Raw genomic sequence first — 19,214 nt, forward strand, 5'->3', positions numbered from 1 at the left:
ACAATGCAGAGGTTAGAGGTACTGACCCCCCACCATGCAGTCAAAAATCCATATGTAACTTTTGACTCCCGAGAACGTAATTACATAGTCTACTGCTGACCAGAAGACTTACCAATAATATAGTCAATTAACACATTTTTAGGTTATATGTATTATATACTGTATTCTTACAATAAAATAAGCTAGAGAAAATATAGCCTTGTACTGTAAAAAGCCCACTGGACCCACACAGCTCAAACCTGTGTTGTTCAAGGGTCAACTGTGTGTGTGTGTATACATATACATGACATTTGCAGGAGTGTGCAGGCATGCATGCACTGTGTATATACGTGTGGTTTGAAAAGCCCCCAAGCGATCCTGACATACCCCAATCTTCCCTCCTACAGAGAATCACTATCTTCTACCACAAAGTCGGCATGAGGAGGGTTCATTGGAATTTTGGTTGAGGTTGACTATTGGATATGCCAAAGCTTCAGGAAAATATTACTGTATCTAAAATCCATGATTCCTAAAGGGGTGTGTGTGTGTGTGTGTGTGTGTGTGTGTGTACATATACATACATACACATACATATATATTTAATAATTTAAGATATATTTAATAATTTTAGATACTTAGCTAAAATATCTAAATCTGAACCTTACATTTTTAAATTAACACATATGGTCAATATCTCGAGTTTCCCCTTCAAACTTTCAGGAATTGCCTGGACTTTAGTTTGATGATTTTATGCAGACTATTCACCCAGGACAGCAAATTCATGCCTGGTTCCAGTTCATTTTCTCCACATGTTCATAATAACCATTTCTGTGTCAGTGTGAATGTGGATAAGCAGGTACATGTAAGAAAGAGAATAAGCTGCAGGCAAATACTATATGTATCTTCTGAAATAATAGATTCTAGAATACCATCCGCATGAACTCTAAGTCATTGCCTTCTACTTGGAATGTATCCACACAGAATTCAGAAAGTAACTACAAGTGCATTGCTGCCCCCTAGTGTACAAGAGAAGCCATAGTACAGGAACAGAGCACTATGCAGAAAAAGGGCCAAAGGATGTGGATTTGGGTCTAAGATATGCTACATGATTCATTCCAAATGTGAACAAATCACTGACCCTCCATGAGGGTCACACCTACAAAACAGATTTACTAATAATAGCTACCTGCCAGGGCAATGCGATGTTCCTGAAATGATGTGAAACCACTTGGCACACTAGAATATATACTATGAATTCCTAGGGAATTAGCATGATAATTTGGTCATAAAAGAGCTAGAATCCACCAGGTGTTGGACACAGGACTTGAGCTGTCACTGACCTGTTTTTTGCCCAGGCAAGTCACTTAACCTCTCTGGATCTGAAATTCTCCATCACAAGGACAGTAGAAGGGTACAGGCAATAATGTAAGGGAGTTTTTTTCAAAATAAATAAATAAATAAAGGAGCTTAACCATCCTAAGGAACTCATCTATCATTATCCTGGTTCATTCTTTGGAAATTATCATACTATCTCTAATTAGGTTTTCCTATCTTCTGAGAGGCAATAATAAACATCATTCTTACTTACATATAGCCAAGTCCTAATTTCCCTGAAACCCAACAAACTCCACCCAGTGTTTTCAACTAACATAAAAATATCACCTTTCTGATTGACCTCTTCCTCTTACCACATCAGCTTAAAAGCTGGAAAATATAGAACAGTGAGACCAACCAAAAGTCATCAGTAAATCAATGATCTCCACAATGTGGTTCAAAACCCCTAAGATTCTTGCAGTTGCTCTGTGGTCAGTAACTAGGTGAGCAAAACAGCTGGTGACAGCATGGGGCAAGGGGTAGGGCAGGGAACTGGAGGCGGAGTTGAATGGGAGAGGAATGGATAATTTAACACACCCTTTTGTTATGGGTAACTCCCAACCTGAGAGTACCAGACATCAGGTTAGATGACACCCACATTTACATCCACCCTGTTGGGTAAACATGCTTTATGCATTTCTGTAGCCTCTACAGGGTCTCAAACTGAATCATACAGGTAGTAACAGCTCAATTTATATTTGTTCAAAATAATGTCAAAAGTAGTAATTAGCATTCATTAATTGCAGGCTTGGGACATCAACTTCTGAAATCTAACAAAGTTGTAAATCATGCTTACTCTTTTATTCCTAAAATTCATTCCTGGAAATTAAAATTTTTCTTGAAAACTTCTGTATTTAATTAAGACCACTGGAGTGTAAATCATTCAAAAGATCTAGGTAGACACACAACAAATTCACCTCCAAAAACTGCTATGGGAACTAAATGAGTCAGGATACGAAGTGCTTAAAATAGTGCTTGACAACATTATTGTGCTGTCTGTTGACAACCCATTATCATTATCCTATCAATTGTTCATTAATTACAATCGAGGCAAAAACACCACAAATGTTTTAATAAGAAAAATATATAAGCTGTCCCTCCCCGTGAAATTAAGATTGTCTATTGTATTGAAAACCTGGCAACTAAAAAAATACAGCACAGTTCTATCCTTTCCATTAAATACGTTGAAAATATTATCATATTTTCATTATCATATTATATTGCATTATCATATTAATCAACCACAAACTGTACAACCCAAGGCCAAAAAAAGAAAGATAAAAACAATGGTTATAACAATCACAGCATATGCTTACTCTGCACAAGGCAGTATACAAAGCACTTTGCAAAATTTATCTCTCCTTACTCTTCACTCCAACCTGATGAAGAAAGTACTATTATCCCGCTTACAGTTAAGGAAACAGTGGCTTGGGGTCACTTGGCCAAGATCATGTTTCAGTAAGTTCTACATTGGGGATTCAAACACTGCCCGTCCACCTAAAGCTTGTGCTCTGGAACCCCACACTGTGCTCTCCTCTTCATAAATGATAAAAGTCAAGACAAAAATCTCTCCCTATTGACCTTTAATGCATGAGTTGCTTGACGGCAGGACCTAGATCTTGTTCAGCTCATTGCCTCGGATATTCCAGGTGAACAATAATACTTGCTGGATGAATGAAATTTCCAAACACTAATACTGCTCCCAGAAACAGTCCGTTCAGGACTATTTAAGGCGAGAGCCTTTATGTCTGGTCCATACTAGCCAAAACTCTACAAAATGGACATCTTTTGCCTCTTCCTGGCCTTTCAGGCTCTGGGTCTAACACAAGAAGAATTCAAGATCCCAAACTAACATAGTGAAGAGATCATGTCTATAATTGCTGGAAATAAGAGAAAGAAAAAAAGTCTTTTAGGAACTCACTGAAGTGGTTTCCCCAAAACTAATATTTGAAACATGATGAGACCTAATAAGGAATATGCAAGGCTACATAAGGATTACAAGGATATGAGAATAAGCAAGCACGATAAAAAAATAGGGGATAATACATATAACGGAGGGATTAAGAGTTTAAACTTTGAATTCAATCACTCTGAATGAATTCCAGGTCTGCCACCTACTGGCCTATTTCTTCTCTTTTTATTTTCTTATCCATAAAATGGGGAGAATAGTAGCACCTACCCCTTAGTAATACCAAGAGGATTAAATGTTAATTGATGGTAAGTGCTTAACATATGACCTGGAATGATAAATGGACAAATATGGTAGTTGCTTAATTAACCTAAAACATGTTTTCTCCTTTTCCACAAAGACCAGTTTTCAATTAACAATTGGATATATCCAGTATTCATTTTTTTCATATACATAAAACCATGAGGGCACGTATACATATAAAGGACAGAGGAAAAGGAAAAATCCATTGAATATCTACTGTTAAGGATTAGGGAAAGCAGAAACCCCTCTCCTAGACAGTTACATTAGCACTGCCTACCACTAAATATTTCATAGCATTCGAGGAGAAAACCAGGTAAGTAAGCATCATTCCTCCATTACCGATGGAAGAAGGACATTGTGTGGTGACTTTGCCCTAGGATAGAACATCCGCTGGGAAGGGAACACAGGAGATGAATCCAGATCTCCCCGCCACTTGCCCCAGGGCGAGGCCTCTGTCTCTACAAAGCCAATGCCTCCCTACTCCATTTTAATGATGGGTCTTCTGTTAGTGATGAGAAGGCTCCTTCCTGCAGGCCCAGAGTATGTCAGAACTTGCACTTCTAAGACATGAGGCTACTTTTCTGAAGAGTAGAAAAGGGTGGGTAAGTAGACAGAGAAATGAAGACCCCTGCAGCTTATACCTGATGCTGGACACTTTCGAGGGGGTCAGGTCCCCTGATCACTTCTATGCCCCACATGGAATCAGAATTAAAGTGCAAAGAGAGAAGAATCCAGGTTTGAGAAACCTACCTATGGTCAATAATTAAAGTAGAAAAAAAAATGTTGTACACCTTAAATGTATAACAATAGTATTTTATCTCAATATGTATCAATATATGCCAATATCTCAATACTGTCAATGATATTAAATAAAGCTGGGGGGGGAATAATGAAGGAAATTGGATCTACCACTAAGATAGTGTATAGATGTCTAACTGCCCAATGATGGCTCCAGGTTTCAGTGAAGTGAGTCTCATGCATTGAGCACCAACTCACTAACGCTTCTCTGTGAGGACACACAAACACACACACACACACACACCCCATAATTGAGCAATCCTAGGATGAAAACTTATTCCACAATGGATAATTAATAACTGAGTGGACTCTTATTAATCTCATTTGGATATGAACATTTTTATAAAAATTATTTTAAGAAAACATGGCCTTTTTTAACTTCTAAACGAAATTCTTTCTGTTTTCCCATTTTTAACATAGGAAGTCAATCATCTGAAAAAAAGAGGAATCCCAAGTAATGGATATTGCAGGGAATAATTGATTTAAGTCTGACTGTTACCTGAGGTGATAAAAACATCCAGCTAAAATTGAGCTCTCTGCCTTCACGACCCTGTTCATCAAAGTGGAGCTCAATTTTAGCTAGGACGACAGACAGCCAAAGAATACCTACAAGAAGTAGATTCCCAGAGCCACACTTTCAGATCTCCCTTCATTTTATGCCTCTGTGAGTACTCTTTTTCTAATTGTATGATGTGCATTGGCTAGGACTTGACTGTATAAAATCAGTTAGTCAAGTGCAGGAAAAAACGTTTTATGTGCCTGACAATGAGGCGCAAGATGGGGAAACAGCATTTTCTACGTCCCAAGCAGCTCATCGGAACAATCAGGAGCTGTATGTCCACTTCGAAATGCCCCGAGAGACCCAGTCACCAAATGCTAAGCCAAATCTTTAATTATGGAATTAAAACCTATCATAGGGGAGTTTAAATATTGAAGACTACCATAAGTATTTCTGTAATCTCTTCATTAATAGATTCTTGCCATGTGGTGGGGAAGGGGTGGTAAGGAGGTCCTTGGCAAAAAAAAAAAAGCAAATTCTAATAAAGGATAAACCACAACTTTCCTTAAAAAAAAAAAAAGAAAAAGAAAAGAGAAGAGAAGACATTCCCTTGCTAGCACACAACATAGAGTATAAGCCTGGTTTCTTGGACAGGTCTCACACACGTGAGCTCTATGAAAATTAGGGTTGCACAAATCATAACCCCATCTCACCACACCTGAGAAAGCGTGGGCAGACTCATACAACACCCGCCACCTCTCCCCGATCCAGTCCCAACCTCTCAAGCGCCCCTCCTTACCCCACTACCGCCACACAAGCACAAACACACAAGAGCACACACATGTGCACTTACTTCACACCCGCAGATTTTGCTTGTAGGGCGCTGCTCCAGAAATCATCTACGTTTTCCGGTTCAGAAAAGGCCTGAAGGCAGGCACTAAACGGTATCTTGGCACGAACCAACTCAGGAAGGGGTCTTCTGTTTGCTTCTGCTTCCCTTCTCGTTAACTCATAGGCAATCAGTTCATCTGAGTAAAAGAGCAAATGAATGACCTCGTACTCTTCCTGAAGTGGAAAACACCCACTTTGGCCAATCTTCCTGAAGGTGTCTGGGTCAGGCCATGATTCTAACCAACACTGCACAGACAACTTCAGGTTGAGGTTACAAACAAGTTCAGATAGCAGAGCTACCAACCTAAAAGGACTTTCTACAGGATTCCTGCTCAAACGATTTTATATAGTTTTGATGGGGTCTTTCTGGGAATTCATTTTGTTCACACACACACAAAAAAAATCATTCCTGATTTATCAGTTTTGGGGCACCCTTATGCACCTATGTGTTTTCTTAAGCACATCTGAATATGGGTTTGAAATTCATTGTCCAGTCCACAACCAGTTTATGATGTACTTATATCTAGGATGCCAGTATTAGGCATCCCAACAATCAATTTCCAGGGACTAATTATAAATCTTCCTGAAAAAGAATAGTTACTATTCATAAATTATAAACAGTGGGTTAGAGAGGATCATAGAACTGAGCAGAACATCCCCGAGGCTGGCAAGAGAAAGCAATTAAGCCTAATTCTAAAAAGGAAACAAACCACAGTCCCCTACCCTCATTTCTACCTTATATAATGGATAAGAATTTTAAAACTGGCCAAAAGCTGCAAGAGCATGTAGAAAATGGAAATCATTTCACCTTAAAATCATCATAATCATCACTTGTTTATTAGCACAACGAACTGACCCCCCTCCTAAAAAAGAGGAAGATTGGCCACCCAGTGAGTTAATGACCTTTACAGAAATGACCAGTTCACAGACATAAGCAATGTAGCATACATTTTACCTTTTTTCTGCTTCTAAATGTTAATTCTAAGAAATACCATTCATCTATTTCACCAGGGAAGAACCAGACAGACTAATCGAAGGACTTCCCCTCAGATCCCAGAAGTTCCTCCACCTCCTTCCGGTTTCCGAAGTCCAAAGACCATTCTAACGGGACTCGCCCCTACAGAAGCCCTGCCAGCTGCATCTCCCACTAGGGGCATTTTCAATACTCAGATGCCAAAGTCGGATTATTTCAGGAGATCGCTGCTAGAACATCTCACCTCGAAAAATGCCGTTCTGATCATTTCCCCCAGAATTTACGGCACAACTCATGAGTGCTAGCATTAAAGAATTTTCCACATCTATAAGTACAAATAATGTTCCCCCAAAGTAAGCTGACTCCAAGCCAACCAGCTGATCAAATTTATAGGCTCTAAAAGGTTCTGCCCATAATCCCTCCAACAAAAACCCACGATGCGTCTGACTCTTCTCACAAGAAAGGCACATGGGGACTGGGGAAAAGAGGAAAAGAGACGTGCGAGCCAGACACCATCTGGGCTGGGTCTCCTCCTGACTCCACTTAGCAGTGAGTAAACCGCGTTATCTCTGATTCGAGGGTTTGTGTGCATGTATGAGGAATCACATCGCCAAGTTCCCAGTTTGGGACCGTTACCCTTGTTCGTTGCTGCCTCCATGGCCACAGGTAACTGCATCAGGTAATCCACCCTCTCCGTGTAGCGGACTTTTCGTGTCTGACAGCACTGAATACGTTCTTCCACCAAAAACCGGAAAACATCGCTTGGGTTTTCTGAGCCAATGCGGTTCCTCTGCAGGTTCGATTAGATCAGGTCAGGAAACGTATGAATATTAACCCATGGAAAAAAATTGGCACAGAAGCGAATACGTAAATCTGGAGTAAGGATCTGGCATTACTAAGTGTTCCCTCTGGCATGGCCGTTCACCAGAGTACTTTAATAACAAGGCACGGGCATATATCCAAAAACAGAGGACTGGTTAAATAAACTATAGCTGATCATGTGAATGAACATGATGCAGCCACTAACCGTTTGTTTTTGGTTTTTTGCCCTGCAAAAATTAAGGCACGTATGATATGATCATGGAAATGCATTAGTGTAAATTATGCACAAAAAAGAAATCATGCTACATTCAAATATTTCATGATGTGGCAAAACATTCCCAACACAGTAAGTGGAAACCGATGCTCATAAAACAGCATGGAGAGAATTAATAAATGCACCGAGAGAGTGTCTGGTGGGTCAGACACCGAAATGTTAGCACTGCTTAATTGCAGGGGCTGTTACCACTGGCTATTTTGATTTTCTCCTTTGTGCCTTTTTAATCTTCCACAGAGAACATTTTTGTAATCAGGAAAAAAAAAAAAAGAAGTTGCTTTTAAAGAGGGAGAAGAAAGCCTTTAATCACGAATTCTCGGTAGCTTTTAAGAACCACAGCACAAAATGTGACTCAGCTCTGCTGGGACCAAAGTGTGACCATCTCTGAGTGGTGGCACAAGGACACCAAATACCACACTGGACTCTTCAGGAGCTTGTCATGGAGACCAAAAAAAAAAAAAAAAAAAAAAACTTTTGAATTAAATAATGGACAAACATTCCTTTAAGCACAAATTAAAAGGAGGACAGGGAGATCCAGAAGTGCTAAAAAGGAGAACATGAGCAGCGATCACCCCACGTGGCTGAGAAGAGAAAGCCTCACGCTGAGGCAGCACCAGCTGGGACTGTGACGGAGTCAGGAAAGGGGCTGGGAGTGGGCATCCTGGCCCCAGCAGAGGGGATCACCAGAGTGGACCGCCCCCAGGTGCTGTGCACGCTTCTTACAACCTTTTGAGCATTTCCGAAGACGGACTTACTCACCTCTACTAGATTTACCAGGTGCAAGAAAAACTCCTGGGCATCCTGCTGTCTGTTAGAGGAGAACTCTGGGTGGCTCTTGCTTACAAAGGCCTTAAACATGCGTGGAGAGATCCCATTCTGTTGAGGCTGAAATATAAAAGTAAAACCAACTCATCACACTTTCCTACGCATTCATGGCACGAAGCGGCCAGCAGAGGAGGGATTACCATAAACCCCAATTTTCAGATGAGACAACTGAAGCTAAACAACAGAGGCTAAAGAATGGTAAGAGCCAACATTCACTGGACGTTTCCTGTGGAGCGGGCACCACACCCACAAGACATGATAAACACCCCCACTTTCTAAGGTCCATCTTCATGGGGTTTGCTCCACAGTGGCCAAGCCAGTCTGTGACAGCCCACTTCAGAGCAGGCTAGAGAGGCCTGAGTGGGGGTCCTCGGAAGGAAGTCAATGGAGAGGAGCACTCTCTACACCTGCCTTCCCTCCCCACAAGAGGGCAGGAGAGAAGCCCTGGTAGAGACGGGTACGGGCACACCTCCTTAGATCTTGCTTTGCTTTATTGTGATTTGACCATACGATGTTTTTTACAAATTGAAGGTTCGTGCAGCCCTGTGTCTAGCAAGTCTACTGGCGCCATTTTTCCAATGGCATTTGCTCATTTTGTGCCTGTGTGTCTAATATTGGTTATTCTGGAAATATTTTGAACTTCTTCATTGTTATTGTATTTGTTATGGTGAACTGCAGTCAGTAATTACAACTCACTGGAAACCCAGATGATGGTTAGCATTTTTCAACAATAAGGTGTTTTTAATTAAGGTATATACAATTTTTTTAGACATAATGCTGTTGCTCACTCAATAAACCAGAGTATCATGTAAACATCACTTTGATATGCACTGGGAAACCAAAAAATTCATTTGGCTCCCTTGACTGCAACAGTCCCTTTGTTGCAGTGGCCTTGGAACGGAACCCATGTTCTCTCCAAGGTATGCCTATTCTTGCAAGAGCAGGAAATGACACCCTAGTAACTGTCGTAGAGGTACCTAGGCGCCCACATCTGCCCTGGGCTCTTTCTGGATCAGAGCATGGTTGTTCCCAGGAGCTTGCCCTTCGCCGGCAGACCCTGGAGGAGCCTGGCAGCAATGGCCAGGGAGACAGAGTGGGAAGAGTGGGTGGCAAGGACCACTCTGGAGGACAAGGATATGTGACTTCCCTGGGGACTGGAAGCATAGCTCAGAAGATCGCCAGGCTCCTTCAGAAAGGACACGGCCGAAGACGATGGAAGGCGGGCCGGCGCGGAAGACTTGAGGTTGGAGCTGAGGTGAGGGTTACAGAGGTCAGCTGCACAGAGCATCAGGGAGAGGTCCCAGGGGAGGTCCCTAAGTGGACAAGCACGGAAGAGGGACATCACTAAAGAGACACTAATGTGTCCCTACAAAAAGGCTAGACATGGCAGTCAGGAGGGAGCCAAGCGCACTAGCTCAGCAAAAGGCTCTGCCTCTTATCTAATGCCTCCATCTCATGGACCTTGCTTCACTCTGGTGGGACCAGGGTCAGAGGAAGCAAGGACGAAAAGTGACCAGAGGATGCTGGTGCCAACCCCTGCACACCACTGGTTTCCAAGACTCCCAAGCTAGGGAATGGAGAAAAGCTTTCAACTGCCTTTGATGTGAACTGGACTTTTTTAAAGCTGGTAATCTCCAGGAAATCACTGGAAATCTAGGCAATCTGCCTGCGATGCTCTGAAGAGGCAGAGTGGGATGAGTCCCCATGGCCACTGAGGACAGAGATGGGCTCATGAGAAAGCTGATTCCTGAGTTCCCTCCAAGTTCATGCATCTAATAATGGTGTTCCTGTCACTTCATTTCATACTCAACAACCACCCTGCGGAGAAGGTACTGCCGTTATCCTCATTTTACAGCTAGGGGAAACGGAGACAGGCAAAGAAGTGCCAGAAAGGTCTTCCAACTCAAGGAGGTCCTCCAGACAGATTACCATGCAGCTAACACAGCAGAACCAGAATCAAGTCCAGGTTCTGATTCCAATTCCAGGCTCTCCCACACAAAGACGGGAATGGCAGCTGGAGACCCTAGTAGGTCTCAGTGAGACACACCCCACCTTGCCAATCAAGCAAAGGAAGAAGCTCGTGTACCCCCACAAAGAATGTAGCTGCTGCCCACACACTTCTTCTCAAGACCTCCGCTTGCTCAGTTCTGGGCCGCATTCCCATCTAGCTCCAGGAAGCGTGCTCCCTGGGCCATCACCAGGCACACAGCGCACAGTGCCTCCCACTTCCTTCAACTTTCAGTCTGCCCTGGCCCATCTCCTCAGCTTCACAGTGGGCCTTGGCAGGTGGAGGCCACATCTCACAGTCCTTTGAGATCTCCTAGACATCTAGGCAGCGCCTAGGTGTGCACAATCACACAGTCAGATGCCACAGGAGATAGGGAAACTCCCTTATCCACCTCCCTGCAGCTCCCCAACACATGTTCTAATAAAACTAGGGTGAAGTGTCTTGTCTTGCTAAATATATACCTGACCTTGTCATCCTGTATTTACTAACCACCTACTTCACACAGACCCCTGGGGATTCTGCCTTTGGAGAGCTGAGAGACCATGGGGAAATGAGAGACAACACACATACCTACGACAAACGCTGAGGGACACTGCCCAGGACCTGGAACAGTGCCAGCGGCTCTTAGAGGAGAACACCCTGAAGTGGCAATGTGTGGGCTTCTGAGGATGTGGAAACCATACATAAATGCCCTTCCTGTACACACCTCTGGCTTCAGATGCTTCCAATGCTAGGTAAAGACCACTATTTACCTGGCAATTAAATATTGCTATATATATATATACCTCCTGAAAAAGATGTAACGACTACAACTCTCTTTACTCACACTGCTGATGCCTATGAGCTTCGCAACAGCCAACACAAGCAAGCAAAAGTCATGCCTGATCTTTGCATAATGGCTAACATTTATTCATCCATTTAACAGAAATTTATGTAGTGCTCTAACATATCAGACATTATTCCAGGAACTTGGATGAATATGTACTAGGTGCCAGGCATAGTTCTGAGTACCTTATACATGTATCTTGCTTAACTCACTTAACCTAATGAGGAGGAGGAGGAGGAGGAGGAGGAAGATTCTCTCTACTTGACAGATGAGGAAACTGAGGCAAAACAGCATTGAGTAACTGGCCCAGCACCACTCAGCTACAAAAGTCAGTCACTTGCTGTCCCTCCATCTCTCTGTCTGTGTGTCTGTCTGTCTCCCTTTATCCCATGTCTTAATATCACCTTCACACACTAGTTCTCATCTCTGGTGGCCCTGAGTCCATCTTATCAGTTGCTAAGAAAGGAAGACAGTACGTCTCGGGCTCTGAATAAGCCCTCTTCAAACGCACACACCTCTGGAACCAACATTACAGGTCAGTCCAGCGACTATTCCTCAGGGGCAGCACTTGGAATCCATCTTTTCAACTTGGGCATATCTCTTTAGGTCTTCCCATAAACACGCACTCACTGCCTGCTGCGGATGGCGTTTCTCCTGCCATCTGGGTTTCCACTTGATGGGATTGCCTGTCCCCATCAAAGCAGCTGCCTTGGGAAGTTCACCAAGTCAGTAAATTCAGAAAAGCTGGCTGCTGCTCTTCGCCACTGTGTGGTGGTGTAACTGGAAGGAGTCTCAAACGGGACCGTGGTGAAACCCCCAGAACTTTGGCCCTGCACTTGGACTGTGGTCCCGCATCCTTCATGAGCCACACTTCTTCTCTTTCTCTAGTGATTTCGTTTCCTTGTTTTCTCTCAATTGACCTTTCTTAATCCTTTGTTCCATCCTCTGCCAGCTATAGCTTGAGAACTGCTGATCATTGGAAAGCTATTTGAAAAGGCTTCCTAACCAGAGAGAAGCTATGTCTCCCTCTCCACGTCACACAGCAGACCAACTCCTGAATTTCACAGCTGGGTTTGAGCCTTTTAGTTCCAACTAGACAACTCCATAGTTAATGCCTTGATCATCAGCTGGGCTGGCTGCTTCCATGTCCCACGCCTATTCCACCTGATTGCAGAGGGGAAGTCCCCCCTAATTCCCTCCCTCAACTAATAGTACCTTCCCTTCATACCTAATATAGTAGAAAGCCTTCCAGATCTAGCTTCCAGCTTCTCAGAAACACAAGCTGAACAAGGCAACAATCTTTAAAGTGATCCTGGGGCAAATGATTCAGCTCCTTCCACAAATCAACAGCTTGCAGAAAGAAAAGGAGGGGGAATGATAAAAGTCATCTTTGACACTGCAGGGGAAAATCCAGACCTGAATCGGGTATTAGATGATGCTGAAGAACAGTTACTAATTTTGTGGGTGTGCTTCTAGCACTCAAAACAACTTTTAACATGATTTTTTTGTGGAAAAACAAAAGAAGGTATTCTAGTCACAGATGTGTGCTAACATTGACAGGTGGCAAGAAGGATGCTTGGATTTTGTGTTAATATGCTGCAGGGAAGGGGAGGGACAGGAAGGGGAGGACAGAGGAAGGGGAAGAAAAAGTTGAGCCTAGAGGGGATTACTGAAACCAGACTGGCAGAATGGCAATTGCTAAAGCTACACAATGCTACTTGTATGCATATTGGAAAATTAAAAAAAAAAAAAATTTAAAGACCAGGCTCTGGATAAGGCAGCTAATACTTATAAGAAACCAAAAGTCAACATAAGAACCAAAGAACTAAGTCAAAGAAAACACGCTTCCTAGTTGTCAACACAACTAGGAAACGTGTTTTCTTTGACTTAGTTCTTTGATATCTTAGTTCACTGACTCTTAGTTCACTGATATCATCCCAAAGTCCCCTATGGGTCTACCACCGCACACGAAGAGAGGGAGTGACCAGACTTGACCAAGAGTCAGAACTGCCTTCAGGAAGCACGCACTCTCACCCACGAGCTGGCTCTTACACAGCTGAAGCCATGGCTAGTCCCAACAATTAACTCTATTAGGAGGGAGCCCCGGGAGTCTCTAAAATAGTAACCACTTAAGGAACCTGTCATATTTATAGGATACTGTACTTACTTCCTCCATCAGCAATTGCAAAACAGATCAGCTAAAATTAGCAAGAGGACTACAGTGTTCAGAATCTTTCCCAAATGCTTACACAAGACTTTCTGTTTAGCTCTGCACTAAGAAGGTAGCCGGACACTCCTCACTCACATTCCTCTGAGTCTAATGCTTTAATTAATACACACACAGCAAGAGTGGGGCTTTGTATCACATTAGAGCAACACCTGCACAGACATTCACACAGTAAAACTCCAGGAATAAAAAGAAAGGTAGACACATCCCAGCCTGCCCCTAATACACAGATGTATGGCATCTGTTCGTTCCAACTTTTAACCTTAAACCATAAACCTTGGATCTAACCCAGTTCCTAACCAGATCCAGCTAAAGGAACAGAGTGCCTTCCCCAAGATATTTTTTCATATTTCAAAAAGTGAGTTAGAAACGTTACATTTGGGGCCCCTGGGTGGCTCAGTGGGTTAAGCCTCTGCCTGCGGCTTCGGTCATGATCTCAGGGTCCTGGGATTGAGCCCCGCATCAGGTTCTTTGATTGGCAGGGAGTCTGCTTCCCCCCGCCCCACCTCTCTCTGCCTGCCTCTCTGTCTAGTTGTGATCTCTGTCAAATAAATAAATAAAATCTTAAAAAAAAAAAAAAAGAAATGCAGTTTGAAACATAGAATTGTTTTAAACATGTTCTCTTCAGAAGGAGAAACAAATTACAGAATATTCAGCATTAAAATGTGTGAAAGCGTGGTCTAAGACTGCATAAGATCAGGAGTAAATTTTTTGAAGAAATAAAAGTGTCCCTTTATAGTGAGAGGTTTTATCTATAGCGGATGCAACTTAATTTTAAAAATCAATTCAACACATTTATGTAGAAACGGCGTGCCCAAAACAAATACCACTAATCTTTTTACAGATGAAAATGTGAATTAAGCATACACATATAAAAACCAGATTTCACCTTGGTCTGTAGAAGACCAATTTCATACCAAGAAGCATGTAGCCTAGAAATGTAAGACAGAGGCATTGGGAAACAAGTTGACGGGCCATCTGGTAATTCTGCAGACTCTAAGGACCCCCTTTTGTCATCCGCCTACACCATCCACACACTGAGGCACTTGGACACCTGAAGTAAATGCTGGAACAACTGTGGGGGAAGCAGGATCATGTAGAAGTCAAAAGCAGATGCAGGGGCCAGCCCGCTAGGTATGAATCCCAGCCCTGTCACTCTCTGGCTGTGTGACCTCATGCAAGTTTTCTGTTCGTTAGTGAGCATACAGAAAGAGCCTGGCCTTTCATAAGCAATCTTAGTTATTAGTACCACAGCTGGCGGGGGGTCCTATAAAAAGGCACTCCCGCCACACAGCTCTGACTCCTCTCTTGCTCTCTCTCCCTTCCAACCCACATTCCTCTTGTGATCCATCCCCTTCTCTGGTTTTGTACACCTTCTTTCTTCTCTTAGGGCATTTCAGGCACATTACCAATCACAAATGCCCAGACCTGAGACAAGGTCACCTGACCAAAGGGCTCCTGACCCCTGAGAGAAGAAAGAGTCCCACAAATCAGTTTCTCTGAAACCAACTGCCAGTGAAAATCCTGATGCCTCAGAAAGTAATTCCCTCCACTGTCAAGGGGAATGGAGATTTTACTACGAATTATTTGCCTGTTCAAGTAACAGATTAAAAGTGATTCCTCCAGGGCCACAAAGAATATCATATGGTCAAGTCAAGCTCATTTTGAACATTAAAGGTACGTTACTGGTGCCTAAGCCAAAGACTTATATTCCACCCAGCTAGACGGGTCTTCCCCACCACTCGCAAGATGCACACCATACTACTGGTCACATTCAAGATTCTTCATTGAAGACCACTAGATCATGGCACCACAGAGCAAGAAAGGATTTTATAGATCATCTAGATCAAAGGTCACACACCCAAATACAACAGTGTACCTGCCAAGTCATGAGTCACAAAGGGACTGGAGCCAGCTGGGGACTGTGTGTCCTGTTTGAAGGCAGGGCTGCTACTCAGCTCCAGCCAGCTGCTGTCATGGGCCTGGAACTGTTGCTACAGGGTCTGACTGTTTAAGAGAACCTGAAAGTTCTGGGGCGCCTGGGTGGCTCAGTCAGTTAAGCATCCAACTCTTGGTTTCAGCTCAGGTCATGGTCTCAGGACCATGAGATCGAGCTCCATATCAGGCTCCACACTGGGCATAGAGCCTGCTTAAGATTCTCTCTTTCCCTATCCCTCTGCCCTTCTCCACCCCCCAACCACTTGAACTCACTCTCTCTCAAAGAGAAAAAGAGAGAGAAGCTGGAAATTTAGATGTTTATGTGTGCGGCAAGCAAAACACACCTACAGACCAAATATGGCCCAAATGTTGCCATATTACCCACGCTGAACCACACAAAGCAGGAGTTCAGACCACACGTAGGCTTCAGACCACAGGAGACCACAGAGCTACTGCACAACGATCACTAAGCCCAATGGTAAGGAGGGGGCAAGGGTCTAAGTAGTCGTGTTCATAGAATGAAGAATGTGCCTTGTTCATAGAAGAACTATTCTTACTCTAATATAAAAGGACATTTTAATATTAACAAAACCAAACTTTACTTGCAAACATCACCAAATTGATGATTTTTCATTCCATATTTTCTTAAATGAGTAGATTCCAAAAACACAACCGCAGGCGTGTAATATACCAAGATTTTATTTACACTGAAGAGACAACCTTCACACTCGTAACATTCACAACCACCACCTGGACTCATTCTGCCATTTGACTGCTGGGAATGGAAGTTTATGTGACTCCTGACAGAGCCCGGAAAGGAAGCCAGAGTCCCCGAGACCCAGTCCAGGCTCCTTTTCCATCACCAAGGAAGGTGGGCTTGACCCAAAAGCAGCCCAAGAAGTGGCATAGCAGGGATGAAAACCCAGGATAAAAATCATGAAAAGAAAATGTTGGAACAAGCTGTTTTCACCAATACCTCTTCAAAGCTTCACAGGGTCTCAGAGGTAGAAGAAGCCTGGAAGACCCCCAGGCCCCAGCCCCACAACCAAATCATCCCTCCAGCTGCATCCCAGATGAGGGCCTTCCAGTCTTCAATGGCTAAGGAACTTGGCATCTTGCCACGCTGGATAGCAATTCATCCTCCAGTCCCCATGCCTCTCTATCCTCTTCAACCCCTTCCTACTCCCCATCTGCAAACACCGCCTCTACATGCTCCCTTCATACTCTGCCTTCTCTCAGTCGCTCCATTTCCCCAATTAGCTGGGTTCCTTATGAATAAGAATCTATTCACTTTCAATTCCTGCTGTCAGTCTAGTTCAGGATGACTGACTTCAGGTGGGAGCACAGAGGCCAACACTTGAGAAACAGACTTGGCCACTAAGTCAAGACAACGCCCTCTGAGGTCAGAGCAGGTGGTAGGCGAAAAGGGCATGCCCTCCACGAGGCTTCAGGCAATGCTACGAACCAGGCTGCCAAATGCACAGCCAGGTAAGCTGTGCCCAGCAGAATTTCAAGGGCACGCCTCAACAAGACAGGTTGTGAGCGGTGCCCTCTGGAGCCATGCAACAGAGCCACCCAAGGAAGGGTCGGTAGCCTGTTCACAGGCACATGGGAATGCAAGTCTGGCTATTAGGGGACGGAGTACATCTTTCAGTTATCCTATCATAAACAGTGACTGAGTGGCCAACTGAGTTTCTCATACCTGAGTGTGTTGGCAAACCCCCTGGGAGCTTACCAAAAATGGGGACTTGCCCAGACCTCTCCAGAAATTCAGAATCCTCAGCTCCTCAGTGGGAGTGGGGTGGAGAAGGGGGAAGAATAGGAATGTTTATGCTGTTTTTAAACAACCAGCTTCTGGAAAAATCCTAGCAAACAAAGTCGAGGCTTAGGAGGAGACAGATATTCTAAGGGCCAAGATTATGTTACCAAGGAGAAAATGTTTATATTTTTATAAGGCTTATTCCTCCCATCTCAGCTCTATGTTATGAAGAACAGTGTTCTGAAAACCGTTTATGAGGACACTCACTTATAATTCATAAAGCAACTGTCACTAGAAACACCAACCCTAGCGATTTCTTACCATAAGTTTTAAGAGCATACAGACACCCTAGACTCCAAAATGAAACAGTTATTCTGACAGCTTGCTAAATTTATAGCCACCATGTGCCAAATCATAGGAAATCCACATTCTAGCTGGCAAAGGCCCCTCCTACCTGCATCTCAACACGGCAAACACTGGGACACATACCTTGTGTTCCTCCTTCATCACCTGTTCAATGAGCTCAGATTTCACTGGAGGTTTGGAATACTGGCCCGAGAGAAGGCCATGTCCTAACTTAGTCCTGGACAGGAGGGAGGAAGAAAAACAAAAAGGTCATTGTTGTTTCCCCATAAAGACATTAGCATTACCTATGAATGCTTTTAGGTGGACCATTTTATCTTGATGACTCAAAAATAACTTATTTATTTGATTTTTCTTGATAAATGATGCCATTTCAAACCATCCTTTATAAATAACTATTAATATCTTTCTTCTTAAACAGTAGCACATGCTCATTTTAGAACACTTTTATTACGGAAAAATTTTTAAAGGGAGAGAACTGCCTTTAATTCTGCAACCCAGCAATAACCACTATGATCAATCACTGGGTATTTTCCTAAAAAAACTTTTAGATACTTTTCAATCCGTACTTACATCTGTGTGTTGAAGTCCTGTGTTGGATCTAAAGGAGAGTAGTCAAATATTCTTGGAAGGTTTCCTACATACCTAGAAAATGAGAAGGGAGAGTCAAAACATAGGAACTGAAAGAACAGAAACAAAATAAACGCCATCCTAGTGAAGACCTTCTTGCCTTTCATCCACCCACAGAAAACTTTTGCTGAGATCCTACCTCTGCAGCCACATTCATAGGCCTCCCTAAAATGCCCGTGCTTCTAGCAGTGGGTCTCAACCCTGGGTGCAGGTTAGAATCACTTATAGAGTTTTTCCAAAAAATACCAAAGCCAAAGCCACCCCCAGATGTTCAAGCGACACTGCCTGAGACTGAGGCCTGGGATTTGTCATCTTTTCAAAGTCCCCCGAGTGATTATAACATGTAGCCAGGATCAAGAGCCACCAGTTTATGCCATCACAATTACCATCTCAAAAACAAATGGTAAGGAGCACCTGGGAGGCTCTGTCAGTTAAGCATTTCCCTTCAGTTCAGGTCATGATCCCAGGGTCCTGGGATCGAGCCCCATGTTGGGCTCTGTGGGGAGTCTGCTTCTCCCTCTCCCTCTGCCCGCCACTCTGCCTGCTTATGCTCTCTCTCTCTCTCTGTCTCTGTCTCTAAATTTTTTTAAAAATGGTAAGGCTAGGAATTATGTCAATTGTATCAAAATGAACGATGATAATAGCAGTGACAAATACCACTTGTTGGGGGCTCTCTGTATAACCTGGTTGGGTTTTCGTTACAACCATACAAGGAAATCATGGGTATAGTTACCCATTGGAGAGAAGAGAAATCAGGATGCTTCCAAAGTTACTCAGGAAAGGAGTGATGAAACCCAGAGTGCACCCAGGCAGCCT

General features: G+C 43.3%; 1 protein-coding gene across 4 annotated transcripts in view; it reads right to left on the reverse strand.

Annotated features, from left to right (window-relative positions):
• The window catches only part of USP13 (ubiquitin specific peptidase 13), a 113,531-nt gene that overhangs the window by 34,103 nt on the left and 60,214 nt on the right, over positions 1-19,214 (reverse strand). For all 4 annotated transcript variants that reach the window (XM_046003049.1, XM_046003048.1, XM_046003047.1 and 1 more), the window contains exons 9-13: positions 18,342-18,413; positions 17,895-17,988; positions 8,582-8,707; positions 7,363-7,516; positions 5,716-5,890 (exon numbers count right to left, since the gene is read on the reverse strand). In XM_046003049.1, coding sequence (XP_045859005.1) covers positions 5,716-5,890; positions 7,363-7,516; positions 8,582-8,707; positions 17,895-17,988; positions 18,342-18,413 — 621 coding nt within the window. The remainder of the gene's footprint in view (positions 1-5,715; positions 5,891-7,362; positions 7,517-8,581; positions 8,708-17,894; positions 17,989-18,341; positions 18,414-19,214) is intronic.

Source organism: Meles meles, chromosome 4 (genome assembly GCF_922984935.1).
Source record: "Meles meles chromosome 4, mMelMel3.1 paternal haplotype, whole genome shotgun sequence".
NCBI lineage: Eukaryota > Metazoa > Chordata > Mammalia > Carnivora > Mustelidae > Meles > Meles meles.